The following is a 14483-nucleotide window of genomic DNA, read 5'->3' on the forward strand; positions in this document are numbered from 1 at the left end:
ATCGATTAATAAGTTATTTAGCTCTTAATTTTGGCTGTTTTTTATGCGCTCGTGGAGGAGAAAACGGGAGGCTGGAGAGTGTGATAGTAGCTGTGAAAAGACTGTGCAGCAATGAAATATCAGCCAGACAGGAATTTAGTAGAAGAGAGGCTCCTTTGTTTTGGTCATCTTTTTTTTTTCTCTCATGTGGCGGGTTGGCATGTGCCTGTGTATATGTGTGTGTGTGTGTGTGTGTGTGTGTATATGTGTGTGTCTGTACAGGCTACAGGCCAGATAAGTATCAGCTTATTGTATTGCGTTCATTTAGCCTGGGAACCTTGTTTCTAAATATAAATCTGAGGAGTTCTGCATTCCTCACTTTTACTCTGCTAACCTTGTTTTGCTTCGGCCTGCTCTCTCTCTCTCTCTCTCTCTCTCTCAGTATGTGTGTGTGTGTGTGTGTTTAACTGTGGCTCTGTGCTGTTTCAGATTAGAAACAGATGAAGTTTTCAATAAAGCACAAGCACGCACACACACACACACACACACAGTGACGCTCACATGCTCACAGAGTAAATCCAGTTCCTTTGTGTTGGCTGCGATCCCTCCCTGCTAAATGGCTGGAAACCGGTAGTGGTCTAAAAATAGTTCAGGACACAGCTAAGAATAGCAATGATGGGCTGTGAGTATGTGTGTGTGTGTGTGTGAGCCACTGAAGGAAAATAAAGAAAAGGAAGAGAAGCAACTTGAGGCTGAGTAACCGAGACTTCGTTCCCCACAACCTCCCCCTCTTCCCTATTTCATTTTTCCCCTCTGACTCGTCATTTTTTTTTTTTTTTTTTTTGAGCAATAGAGATGTTTTTAAAGTGACACAGTCCTTAAACTCTTTCACAGTTCCTTTTTGACTTTATTGTGTCCAGTGTTTTTCGGGAAGTTGCTGTTAAAACAAACAAAGATATAAGGTGTTAATTTGTGAGTTTAAGAGGTGCTGGGAAACTGGATTTTTATGACCTTCAGACGGAGCCAGACAGAGCTGTTTTCCCAGTGTTTCCAGTCTTTGTGCTAAGCTAAGTTAGCTGACAGCTGGCAGTGGCTCGGTATTATATCACATCTAACTCTTGGCAAGAGAGGGAATGAGTGTACTTCCCAAAATGTTTTTAGAAGAGGACATATTCTGCACATTTCCAGCTCTATATTTATACTCTGGGGCTGTACTTGAATATATTTGCATGATTTACAATTAAAAAATCCTTATTTATCTTCTACTGGTCCTTTTTATGTAGCCCCTCAGTTCAGCCTCTGTCTGAAACAGGCCATTTTAGCTCCTGTCTCTTTAAGACCCCGCCCTCATTATGAGCCCACTCTGCTCTGATTGGTCAGCTTCCGGAAGCTTCTGGCTCCGGAGACTATGTAAACAAACTATAGTAGCAGGATTTCACTTTTTTTGTCTCCTTCTTTACTCCAAATGTCAACTTCTCAAATCCATCTGTAAATGTTTGAGCTGAATCAGATCTGAAATATGAGAGTGGACAACACATGGGAGAAAGCTTAGCATTAACATTAGCAACCAAGGCTACTGAACAGACGGCCATTTATGGGCATGTGTGATGAGCTGATGTCAGCTTGTAAAAAAAATTTTGTGAACAGTGTGGAGAGCAGGTTGAAGCCCTGACTTTTGACTTGCAGGCAGCATTTCTACAGACATTCACCTCAAGTTTCCAACATCATAACAGGATATAAATAACAGAAAACCACAAAAAGCATAATATGGCCTATTACACTGACATATCATCCACTTATAAGTTGATGTTATTTTACATATCCAGCAGTTACAACATTATCATTCATGTGGAGTCGTGTTTCTGTCCACCTGGTGAATGTAAGTCCAATATTCACTCTCTTTTAGCTCTGTTTTTGCTCTCTACCAACTCCTGAGAGAAATATCTGGCTCTTTAGCTGCTAAATGCTCCACTATGTTCACCAGCTAGTCTACAGCTAACTGTGTCTGTTTGGTGCTGAGCAGGTAGTGTACAGTGACTTTTTACAGCTTTTATGCTGGAAGCAACATTGATGAGAGCCGTTGGACTGAACCAAAACAGTTAAAGGGGAAATCTGATAAATTGCCTCAAGTGATGTCACTTGAGTCAGTGTCAGTTGGGGCTGAAAACTACAAGTTTGAAAAGTAATAAAAGTTAGAAAGAAGTAAGGTTACCAGACCTCTGTAGCTCCTCATCTCTGCTGGAGGCTAGCAGCTCCAGGCTACATTAGCCGCTACTAGCATAACACACCCAAACCTTCAACTGAACTGTTGGCAGTAGAGTTACATTGTGGGTAATGTAGGTGCCAGATTTTGATAAGGCAGAAGAATGTGTGGAGAAAAAAGATTGCTAAATGCTCCACTATGTTCACCAGCTAGTCTACAGCTAACTGTGTCTGTTTACAGTGACTTTTTAGAGATTCTCCTCTATAAGCAGCCGCCTGCTGTGTCCAAAAACGACGCTATGAGAGCGCTGAGAGTGAATTAAAACAGTAAAGTTGCAGCCGGACAGATAAACAATGAGCTGAAACTCACTATAAAGCTCCGTAAAGCCGAGAGAAGCTGCAGAGTTACTGATAATTCTCTGTAGGTTCATCACTATGAGCCACATGTCGAAGACACTGTTGCGGGTTCTGTTCGTGTGAGTTAACACAACGTACGAGATAAACAAAAACACTCATTGTCTTGAGATGTGAATGGAGGTTTGTAATAAATTTAATAGACCATGCAATAATCGGCAGATGAATCAATAATGAAAATAATTGTTAGTTGCAGCCCTTAAAGCAAAATGTGTTTCAGTGTTCATAAGGACACGTGATTATGTTCTCACATGAAGCCCATTGTCTCTAATCTCACTGTTATTAGTACACAGCTCTTAAATTATTACAAAATGACAGGAAGTGTTAAATCAAATGTTATTTCGTACATCATGTAGGTTTAGTTCCTCCTCTAAGTTTGGATAAAAGATCCATCTGCTGCCTGAGCGGTAGTAGTGGGATGGTGTAAAAAGCTGCATGTCATGTTCCTTGGCACACACACACACACACACACACACACATACACACTAACTGGAGAACACATGTACTCGTAGCATCATCTGAAGTGGAAGTGGTGGAGGAGGAGGAGAAGGAGACCACCCACGAAAAACAGAGCAGTGGAAGAAACCGAAACAGGGAAAAAATCGATGGAAAGAAAAGCAGTGAGGGCAGCAGAGGTGTGGATGGATTTAGGAGCAAGGGAGGAGGAAGGAGGGGAAGGGGAGAAGGAGGGGGGGGTGGCTGGTATGATATTACAGCATCCATCGCTCCACCTGTCCTCCAGGAAGCTGTTCAAGCCACCTGTCACACACACACACCCTGACATTCCTGAACAGCGATGGAAAGTAACAGGACTAAGATTAAGATTTCTTTTATTGTCATTTCTCAGTGCTCACATATGTCGAAATGTGGTCCTCTGCATTCGACCCGTCCTGGACGCTAGGAGCAGACCGACCCCAGTTGTTTTTGCTGGTGCCAGTGGTCAGGAGGGGCACTGACAGGAGTATTAATCCTAGCATACATGTGTTTGATGGTGGGAGGAAACCGGAGCACCCGGTGGAAACCCACACAAACACGGAGAGAGCATGCAAAACTCACACAGAGAGGAACCCGGGACCTTCATGCTTCATGCATATTTTTACTGGAGTATTTCCATTTTATGCTGCTCACTCCACAACATTTCACAAGAAGAAATATTCTACTTTGGTGCTGAGCAGGTAGTGTACAGTGGCTTTTTATAGCTTTTTCTCTGGAAACAGCTGCCTGATTTGGCCCAAAACGACACTATGAGAGCGCTGAGAGTGAACCAAAACAGTAAAGTTGCAGCCGGACACATAAACAACGAGCTGAAACTCACTATAAAGCTCCGTAAAGCTGCAGAGTCACTACGAGCCACAACCAACACATTACACACTGACAGATTAGACATTAGTATAATAAAAATAATCTTTATTGATGCTTTAAGTATCATCAAATCTGTGCATTAAGAATCCAGGTCACATGACATTAAAATATTTAGTTTTGCTTGTTTTATTATTGTTATAATGAAAGCATAATCTGATTTTTTTTCTCTTTTAAGTGCATTTTTTGTCTAATTCTTCTCTACTTAAGTAAAAATGTTTCAATGCAGGACTTTAACTTGTAATGAAGTATTTTTATAGTGTGGTTTTGCTATTTTTACTGAAGTTAATTAACTGAATTCTTCTCCCACCTCCGTTCCTGGCTGCATCGAGGTTACCCAGTCGAGCTTTTTTTTTTTCTTTTTATTGAAAAAGGAAGCAGTGAGTGGGTGTACAGTAGTAATACCGTGCACAGTGTGTGTGTGTGTGTGTGTGTGTGTGTGTGTGCGTGCATGTGACGATGGGAGTGACGAGAACCGCTGCGAGCAAAAAATAGCCTTCTACGGCCATCCATCCCGCAGCCAGGCTAGCATTGGTGGTAGCTGCCTCACCCTAATACCCCCTCCTCCTCCTCCTCCTCTTCCTCTCACCACACACCCTCCCCAACCCTCCTCTGAAGCAAAACAGGTGGACATGACTGGGATGAGTGGGATAGCTGAGCCCTGTGTATGTGTGTGTGTATGTGATACTGCTGCAGTGACAGACTGGACTAATGGGCTGTGAAGTGCTGAAGCAGACCACCGAGAGCCAAACCACATACTGTACAAGACACACACACACCATCATCATCATCTGATACCTACATGAGAGGAGAAACAGATTGCACAACACTATGGATGAATAACGGCACGATTATGATTGAGATAAATAATAAGTAATATTTGCATAAAGTGCTTCTCAATTCATCCTCTGACCTAATATTTCTTCTACACTCAATTAGTTAGCAACACTGTTGTTTCTTCATTAGCTTATTAGCATTATTAGCTGAATTGTAAACACATTTATTAGTTAAATAAACAATAAAACTATGGACCAAAGGGCAAAAAGACAGAACACAAAGTCACGTAAAAAGTCAACGGAAAGATGCAAGTAAACACAAATCTTCTCCATGATGGAGCACAAAGCTGCGTCTGCTGAGTTAATAACGCTTCAACTTGAGCAACAAATCTGTGTGTGTTGTTGGGCTTTATAGAGATCGATAAACGTACAGAGACGTGAGGAAAAAGGAGGGAAATAACACAAGCTCAGCTGAACACAAACACACAGAAACACTACCACAGACATGGTTGGAATGCTAGCTTCTGCTAGCGTATACTGCTAGCTACACTGCTAGCTTCTGACTAGCGTACAGTTGACATTTCGCCTGTTTGGAGGGCGAATAAACACTAAACGGTCCAGCGGGCAAACTCACGCGAATGACGCAAGGTGAAAATTGGCTTAACTCTCCCTCTCACTGATCCGCTACGAGATAGTCAGAGCCACGCCACGGTTTAGGGGACTGGCGTGACTCAAGGCTGCTAATATAGCAGCTAGCATCTACGCTACTCTTTTGTGCGGGTTGTATTTTCTACTCGATTTCCACAAAGTAGACATTTTACACATCATGCAGCTTTAATTGTTTTCATTCTATTTGTTTACTGAAAAAAGGCGGGAATGCAAAGAAGAGAATCGATGTTGGATCGTTCAAATAAAAATTGCAATTAATCGGAAAATCTTTCTTTTTTTTTTTAAATCAAGCTCTACACAACACTGAGATGTAAAAGTGTAGGTTTGGTTTCATAAGAGGAAGGAGACACAGTCAGTACCTCTATTTTAGAGCAAAAACACCAAAAATGACGTACCCGAATGTGAAATGTGACCATGCATATAAATGTCTTTCCAGAAAGGAAACCTCCCAAAGCTTCTCGTGAAAGTGTCAGAAACACTCGAGGTGATACGGAAACAGAGCAGAAACGTCTTTGAAGTCAGTAAACTGATGATGATGATTTTTGACATGGTGTGTTGAGACGTCTCTGCGTCATAAATACATTTAAAAGGATCTTACTTTTGTAAGGTCTTCCTGATTACCACATGTCCGTGTTGACGTAAGAGGTGTGATATAGCGAGGCAAAAAAAGGTAGAGAGGGCATTTTAGTAAAAAATATAGATTAAAAAATATGTTTTACCCCAAAAAAACATCCAGAGAAAACCTGAGTTGTGTCTGCAGGCTTCCTTTTCAGGCAGCCCAAACAACCTCCAGTATTAACATCCTGTTTGTAGCCTGAGAGGCCAAACTCAGGGCAAAAAAAGTCTGCTGAGTCTACTCATTACTGCTTGAATTTATTGCTACGAGTCCACAGTATTGACTGAAGGAGACACCGATGAGAATATGAACCTTTTTATCAACTCAGATCTTCTTTCATTTGGATTTTTTCTGTCTGGACAATCAAGAGAAATAAAACCTGAAACTGTTAAAGACATGACGTCGCTTAACTTTTTATATTTTTAAACACATAAAAATTACAAAAACGTCAGAGGAATATGTCTGACATTTTGTAATCCTTCTTCTCAGACTCTGTTGACTCAAGTGTGATGGTGCTTGTTGCGTTCAGTTTTCACCGCCGTCTGACTCATTAAATCAGGGTAAATTGCTAGATGAGACGGGTCGGTTAAGGTTAAGGAGTACAAAATCTTGCGAGAGTTTCACAAATCGTCCTTCTGGCCCATCAAATCTAACACCAACCCTCAGTCAGTGGGAGATGATACTGTGAAGTGTGTCTGTGGGATATCTGCTGAGATGGCGCCCCTCTGTGGCTGAAATAGACGTTGCTTCCTTTTAGTTTAAAGGACCATTCTGGTGTCTTTACTTTACTTTACTTTACTTTATTTTAGTTTATCAGAGATAACTTAAAGGATAGGTCATTGAAACAGGTTTTTCTTGCTGTAATTATTCCTCCTGTTCATACTGGACGCTGAAAGATTCATTTCTAAGTGATGAGGAACAAAATCCACAGTTTTCATTCTGTTTATTTAAAGTTAAATGAGGCTTCAGCTGTCTGAGTTACACAAATCATGTGTATATCTTCCAAAGTTAATTTTTTTTTTTTTAGTACAAAATTCCCTCTTTATAAAACTACATGTGTCTCCGCCCCTGATGTTGTGATTTCTTTGTGATCCAGCACATTAACAGCTGCTGCAACTAGTCTGTTAATCAATTAGTTGATCTACAAGCAATTATTATTTAATGATTAATTTTTTTCTTGCAAAAATACCAAACATTCATTATGTCCAGCTTCTTAATTGTGGAAATCTGCTGTTTTTTTTACGTATTTGAAAGTAAATGAAAGTAGAAATTAACATCTTTGAGTTTTCGACTGCTGGTCGGACAAAATAAGAAACTTAAAGACGTCACTTTGGGCTTTAGGAAGTTGTGATGAGTGTTTTTTTTACTGTTTTCTGACTTTTTATAGAACAAACAATTGATTGATTGATTAATCGATAAAATGGGTCAACAGATGAAAATAATCATTATTTGCAGCCCTACTTATCTTTTCAAGAGGGTTTGTATACTGACTGTAGTAGTTTATTATATATAGTTTATTATGAATGTTGTATTCAGGCACATATATAAGTGTGACAGTATTTATATCAATTAATTGAAGGGTTTTAAGAGTTCAGTTCAGATCTTTTTGTCCCACAAGAGGAAATTCAACAAGATAATAAAAGACTTTAAAAGTGCTGATATTATACACAAATAATAAAGTTTTATTCAATAATAAAGTTTATTTATATGACACTTTACAAAGTGCTTTATAAGAACAAAATGAGTTCAGTTTTGGATGAAAGTTCTTCAGACGTGTTTCATGTTTTCTTCTGGTTTTTTTCTGTTTTTTTTAAACCAGACGCTGCGTAAAAAAGGTTTAAACGGCTGCGACAGCCCCGACATCGAGGCCGACGACTCTGCTGGCCAGAGCCCAGAGTGCGACGACAAATACCGGAAGATCAACGAAGACATTGACCTGATGATCAACAGACAGAGAATCTGTGTAAGTTCACATCAGCTCTGTGTGTTTTTTCAGTCATTCATGGGTTTCATGTTGACGACTGACTGAGTTCTCCTGGTTCATGCTGGTCCAGCAGGGTCTGCCCCCCTCCAACTACGACATGGGGGTGTCCATCCCCGGCGGTAACCCCACCGGTATGCTGTACTCCCACCCAGGCATAGGGGGCGCTCTAGGTAACCACAACCTGCTGCCCCTCTCACACACACACCCCTCCCTGCAGAGGAACAGCATGTCCCCTCAGCGGCCCCCCAGCACAGGAAACGCAGGTATGTTTTGTATGAACGACGCCATCTTTCCAGCTTTATAACACCAACATGTGACCTCTGCATGACTGACTGGTTCATCTGTCTGCAGGACTGATGGGTTCAGAGCTGCCGAGCACCGTGGTCTCCAGTGTGGGTGAGGCTGCACTTTATTCATCTTCATTAACGTAGAACTGCAATTATATGATTCTCTCAATTAATCGATTAGTCAGAAAGAGCTGTGAATGATTTGTAGAGCTCAAGGTGAAGTCATCACATGTCAGAAACCCCAAAATATTAACACTACTATAATGTAAGACAAGAAAAAACAGCAATAATTTCTAAAATGACCACCAGCACACTTATTAGAGGGTCTGAATTTAGAGATTGAGACCAGAATGACTCATTGAAAACAACGACTGACTCAGTATTTCTAGAGAGAAGTTGAGGCTTTTTAAATGTCAGTCGGAGCAGCTAGCGGCCGTCGGTGGCACTTAAAGGTACTTCAGCCTCAAGACGTGGGAGCTGCTGATTGATCTGAGCTTTATCGACTTCAGATGAACCATCAACTCATCCAGCCAGAGGCCAAGTGCAGGAGGAGGGCGAGTTCTCCACTTATATAGAGTTAGACGAGAGGGAAACAGATGGAGCCTGGAGAGAGATTCAAACCATGTTTCATAGTGAATCAAATGCTGATTCTGACATCACATTAACTAAAAGGTTTTAGCAGGTCTGAAAGGGTTTTAAAAAAAGAAGTCTGTTTCTCACCAGGAAACGGCAGCTACAACAACCACTGCACCTCCCCCGGACTGATGTCTCCAGGAGGAGTCTCCAAAAACCTGCAGGATAAGAGTCCTCCGATGGGCATGAGCCGCAAGCCTGACCTCCGGACACTGATGCCCCCCTCCAACAAGTGCAACAACATGCCAACTATTGTGAGTATTTTCATCTCTAGTCCACCGTCATTGATTTTATTTTATTTCATGTTTTTTTTGTTGTATTGATTTGCCTGCAATGGACTCATTGTACTGTGTGCTTTAATGCTGCTGCAGTGTGAGGAGTTTGACCTCATGTTGGTAAGTAGCTCTTAAATACACGTAGTGCAACACATTCGAGTAGGATTCGATTAATCTGCAGATTATTGTCTTGATTTATCATTTTGTCTATAAAATGTTAGAAAATAGTAAAAAAAAGTTGGGAGAGTCAAAGGTGACGTCTTCAGATGTTTTGTTTTGTCCGACCAACAGTCAAAAACCCAAAAATACTGTCAAGTACGACAAAGAAAAACATTAAATAGTCACATTTGAGGGGCCAAAAAGCAGCTAATCTTTTGCCACTTTTGCTTAAAAAAATGACAATTATTCAATTATCAAAATAGTTGCTGATTAGAACTGCAATGATCAATCGATTAGTTGTCAACTATTAAATTATTTGCCAACTATTTTGATAATTGATTAATTGTTTTGAGTCTTTTCTTTTTTTTAAGAAAAATCCAAAGATATTCAGTTTATTGTCATGTTGGACAAAGAAAAGCTTCAAATCTTCACATTTCAGAAGCTGTAACCAGTAAATTTTAGCGTTTTTGCTTTAAAAATGACTAAAATGGTTATTCGATTATCAAAATAGTTAATTTTATTGTCTGATCGATTAATCAACTAATCGTTGCAGCTCCCAGCTGGGATTATAGAAACAGAAATACTGTATACTTTTAGTGTAAAAAAATAATTGAATCTACGTTTTTATTTACAGTAATTAAAGATAAGGCGGTTAAGAACAGTCGTCTTTGTACGGAAGACATTAAGTGCCAAACCTCTTTCAATGAAAAACATAATGTTTGCATTAATAATGCAGTTTATATGGCATTTTATGTATTTATTTACTTTTGTTATATGACCGTTATTTAAAAAAGCACAATAACTAATAAAAAATGTAATTTATTTTTTGCTATAATATGATATAAATGTAAATAAATACAGGAAATACTTTTACTCTGAAGGTTGTGTTTGAAACCACTTCCTGGTTTACTTATTGACTACTAATAAATAATGACTAACACTCAATTGTTCAGTCTGTAGTGAGCAGTAGACTGAGATTTTGGACGCTGTCTTACTAATTATCATCATTATTTTGTTGTTGTATTGTATTTATTGGGACAATGTACAGTTTTAAACATAAATATTAACATTTGATGACCAAAGTTAGCTTGAATCGTATTTTCATCTGCGGTCCCTTTACAATTAAAACATATAACAGCACAATAATAAACAGTACAAAGCAAAAAACACACAGGACACATTATACAAAATACAAAGCTACACATCGTGTCATCACTTGAGGAAAAGATAAACAGACTTTCCACATCGTCACGGTTGTAGCTGCACAGAGATCCTGCAGCTGTTCTGAACAGTGTTTTTGTCGAGTGTCTTCTCTAGTTAGTGTCTCCAGTTACTTTCTGTGTTGTAGTGATGCAGTATCATGTGTGTGTTAGTGTATAAAGTCTAATGGTGTCTCTTTTCTCTGTGTGTGCAGAACCAGAGAATAAATCACTCTCAGACCGCTCAGACGCTGACGACTCCTGCTGTGTCCATCTCGGCTCAGACTCTACCCGGACAGGGAATGGGTGGCTATCCTTCATCTCTCTCCTCTTCTTACGGCACGGGTGATTACAACGAAACTTCTGCTCGACTGCAGCGGCCAGAGAGACTAGACTAGCTGCTTCAATTCAGGATCTGATTAATAAGATTAATGTCTGATTAACTTCTCGTGTGTGTGCAGAATTCTCCCTCGGCGGCGACTTGTCCTCTCTGTCTGGATTTGGAGGTTCTGGTCTTGGATCGGTGACGAACTGGCAGCAACAGCAGATACAGAATCTGCAGCACTCAGCGCTGGGACACATGGGGTGAGCATCTGTTTCTGTTGACATAAAACTCTCACGGACAATCTTAATAACATTTCTTTAACAGTTTCAATGCAGCACACATCTGATAACCGAGACTGAAGCAGCTGCAAATGTCTCTAATGTGATTATAACCACATTATAGCATCTTATAAACATTTAGTAATTGTTTGTATACGGCTTATAAAGGCTAAAGACTTATTTTAATTATTAATTAATCTGCTGATTATTTTCTCTTGTACCCAGTAACTCATTTTACTTATAAAATGTCAGAAAATGTGAAAACTGTAGATTATAATTTCCCAGCGCCCAATGTGACGCCTTTAAATGATTTATTTTGTCCGATCCAAACTATAAAATGTTCAGTTAATTGTAAATATGACAACTGGAATAGTTGGCAGAGCATTTTATTTAATTCCCCAAAGCGCCTTTTTAGTATCTTGAAAAGCCTTCTATAATTAAATACATTATTATGAGGGTTATTTTGATTGTTTTCTTAATAAAATGCCAAAAAAACCAGAGAAAAATGTCTGTTATAATTTCTGAAAGCTAAAGGTAAAATATTAAAAATTCAGTTTACTTTAATTTGTGACAAAGAAAAGCAGCAAATTCTCACATTTGAGCAACTGGAAAAAGTGAATATTTGGCATTTTTTGATTATTCAATTATTAAAATAATATTCCACATCTGAAAAGGGGATTCATTCTGTCCCATCTCTCTCTCCTCTTACAGAAACATGTGCCAGAACTCGAACCTGAACCTCCCCTCGGGTCACCAGAACCTGCACATCAAGTCCGAGCCCGCCTCCCCTCCGAGAGACCGGAGCGTCGGCATGATGGGCACGGGACTCGGAGGCGGCATACCAGGATACTCCAACGCCGGCCGGGGCCCCAACGAAACGGGCCGCTCCCCCGGCGACAGCGCGTCCAGCTGCGGGAGCTCGTACGAGGGCAGCGAGGAGCGTGAGGATCACCACGGGAACGACAGCTTCCTCCTGCGGCCTCTGACCAGTCAGGACGAGCGTCACAGCCCGTCAGTAAAACGGATGAGGCTATCGGAGGGCTGGGCCACATGATGGGAGCCAGTCTGCAGCCAAGAGCGGACGGGGTTGTTAGAAAAGTTACCTTATAGTGTTATTATTATTATTATCATATTCTCTTGTACTGAGTGGGTGTGCTATATGTGTAACTTGTACGTGAGGGGAGCCGAGTCAGACGGTGTCAGTCAGGTTTATATGGATACAGTGATGTTCTGCTGTATTTACAACATGTACTGTAGCTAGACTTGTACACTAGAGGAATGACTCCACGGAGATCTGGCTGATGGTCAAAACTTGTAAGAAACGGTTTTAAGATGCTCCAAAACTTTGACGTACGAGTTGAAAAAACTTTTGAGTAGAAGTAGGATTTAGGAGATTTGTCAATCAATCTTTATTTTTCCCAAAGAGGAAGCAGCCAAGTGACATTTGTCAGTGAAAAACAGAAACAACAACTCCAACACAATCATCACCAAACCATCTGAAAGCAAAATAGAAAGATATAAGAAGAATCCCCCACAGATCGGACTGAGACAGAGTCATCCAAAGCCTGAAACATTTCTACATGTAAGGGAATAGTTCATTTTGGGAATTTTCGATGAGAAAATTGATATGACTCTCATATCTGTCTGTTAAATATGAAGCTACAGCCAACATCTGGTTAGCTTAGCATAAAGACTGGAAACAGGGAAGAAGCCAGCTCCTTCATTTGTTTAATCTGACAAAAACAAAAGTGTAAAAACGACAGTTACTCTGGTTTATGTGCCTATTTCTTGGCCAGCACTGCTGGGCAACAAGCAGAGACTTCAAGAAGTTTGTAATTATATGTCAGACAATCAATAACTGTCCTCAGATATGTGTAATTATCTACCTAAAAACACACTAAAAGTAGCTAAAATTATGTCAAAATGATCAATACAATTAAGAATAAGTGTTAAGTGTTACAAGAAGACTCCATGTTGCATTACAACCAAGCAGGTAGCTCCCAGTCTGAAAAGTGAATCCAGGACCTGCATTCTCTCTAACGGCCAGCAGGGGGCAACGCCATTGGCTCCAAAAAGAAGTCTGATTGTATAGAAGTCTATGAGAGGATGACTGTACTGCTCACTTGATTTATTACCTCAGTAAACACTTTCCTGATTAGTTTATGGTGTCAATCACTAGTTTCAAGTCCTCTTCAATACAGCATGATGTTCATTTAGTAAATTATGGTCCCGTTTAGAGTAAAATGGCTGATAAAGCAGCGTATGCTTTAGGGGCGGGGCTACCTTGAGATTGACAAGTTGCTATCACGGCAGTGCGTGAGGTGCTGTAGCTGGACTGTGGGGAGCTCCTCCCCAGCTCCACACCTTCATCCAAATATGACGAAAGCGTCATACAATCACTTCCAGCTCCAAAAACACGAGATGGCGACAGTCAAAATGCCAAACTCAAGGCTTCAAAATGGGACCGATGACGTCATGGTGGCTATGTCCATCTGTGATTACAACACATGACAAAGAACATTTAAATAGGACAAGTATGAAAGAAAAAACATTAAATGTTTGGTATGTGGTGATGTGTTTTCAGGCCCATCAATCAGCTTTGAAAGAGCAACAATAGACAGAGTGTAGAAAGTTGTATTTACTCGTTTTCCAACACTTATTTCACTGCAGTCAGCACTGAAGAATCAAGATTTTTTTAGACTCATAAGTCAAAGTTTTGGACCATCCTTAAGATCATTTTTTACAAGTTTGATACGTATCGGCCCCGGATGTGATTTAAGATGAACCGATGCGGGCTGAAGAGTTTGTTGGTGCACATGTATCGCTTCTTTTGTGTGTGTGTTCGGGGGGGGGATTTAAGTAAATATGTTAAATGCACATTCACGTATGTGCACATACATGTATGCAAACTAACAAAAGGTAAAAGTGAAGAAGTCTGGTACTCTGAACAGTTAAATAACATGTTGATCATAGGGGAGCTATGAGAGTAGGCGTGGTGAGGTGAAACCACCACACATGCCGTGTTGCAGGTTCAACATATTTGCGCACATAAAGAACATATAGCACATTTAATTATCAAAAGTATGGAAGGTAATATGTGGCAAATACAGAAACAGAAAGAGAATGAGTAAGTAAGAAGATACAGGAGGAGAGGTGGTGACAGATGAAAGAGAGAAATGATGGTTGTGGAAGTTTTAGTTTAGAGTGATAAGAAGGTTATTTGCAACAGGTTGCATAGAGACGAAGAAGCTTTTGGACAAATTTCACTTGATGTGAAGACGCTTTATTAAAGTTAGTGGATAATTTTCAGAGCCGTGTTAGCAAAAAA

General features: G+C 40.1%; 1 protein-coding gene across 3 annotated transcripts in view; it reads left to right on the forward strand.

The window, feature by feature from the left end:
- LOC121886236 (myocyte-specific enhancer factor 2C-like) overlaps positions 1-12844 on the forward strand; it is a 35808-nt gene extending 22964 nt beyond the window's left edge. For 2 of the 3 annotated variants that reach the window (XM_042396185.1, XM_042396186.1), the window contains 7 exons: positions 7835-7978; positions 8070-8262; positions 8351-8395; positions 9010-9173; positions 10768-10897; positions 11014-11137; positions 11867-12844. In XM_042396185.1, the coding sequence (XP_042252119.1) occupies positions 7835-7978; positions 8070-8262; positions 8351-8395; positions 9010-9173; positions 10768-10897; positions 11014-11137; positions 11867-12209 (1143 nt within the window). In that variant the 3' untranslated portion in view covers positions 12210-12844. The remainder of the gene's footprint in view (positions 1-7834; positions 7979-8069; positions 8263-8350; positions 8396-9009; positions 9174-10767; positions 10898-11013; positions 11138-11866) is intronic. The other variant, XM_042396187.1, reaches the window with a different exon arrangement.
- Positions 12845-14483: the final 1639 nt, after the last annotated feature.

This window comes from Thunnus maccoyii, chromosome 19, assembly GCF_910596095.1.
Source record: "Thunnus maccoyii chromosome 19, fThuMac1.1, whole genome shotgun sequence".
Lineage (NCBI taxonomy): Eukaryota > Metazoa > Chordata > Actinopteri > Scombriformes > Scombridae > Thunnus > Thunnus maccoyii.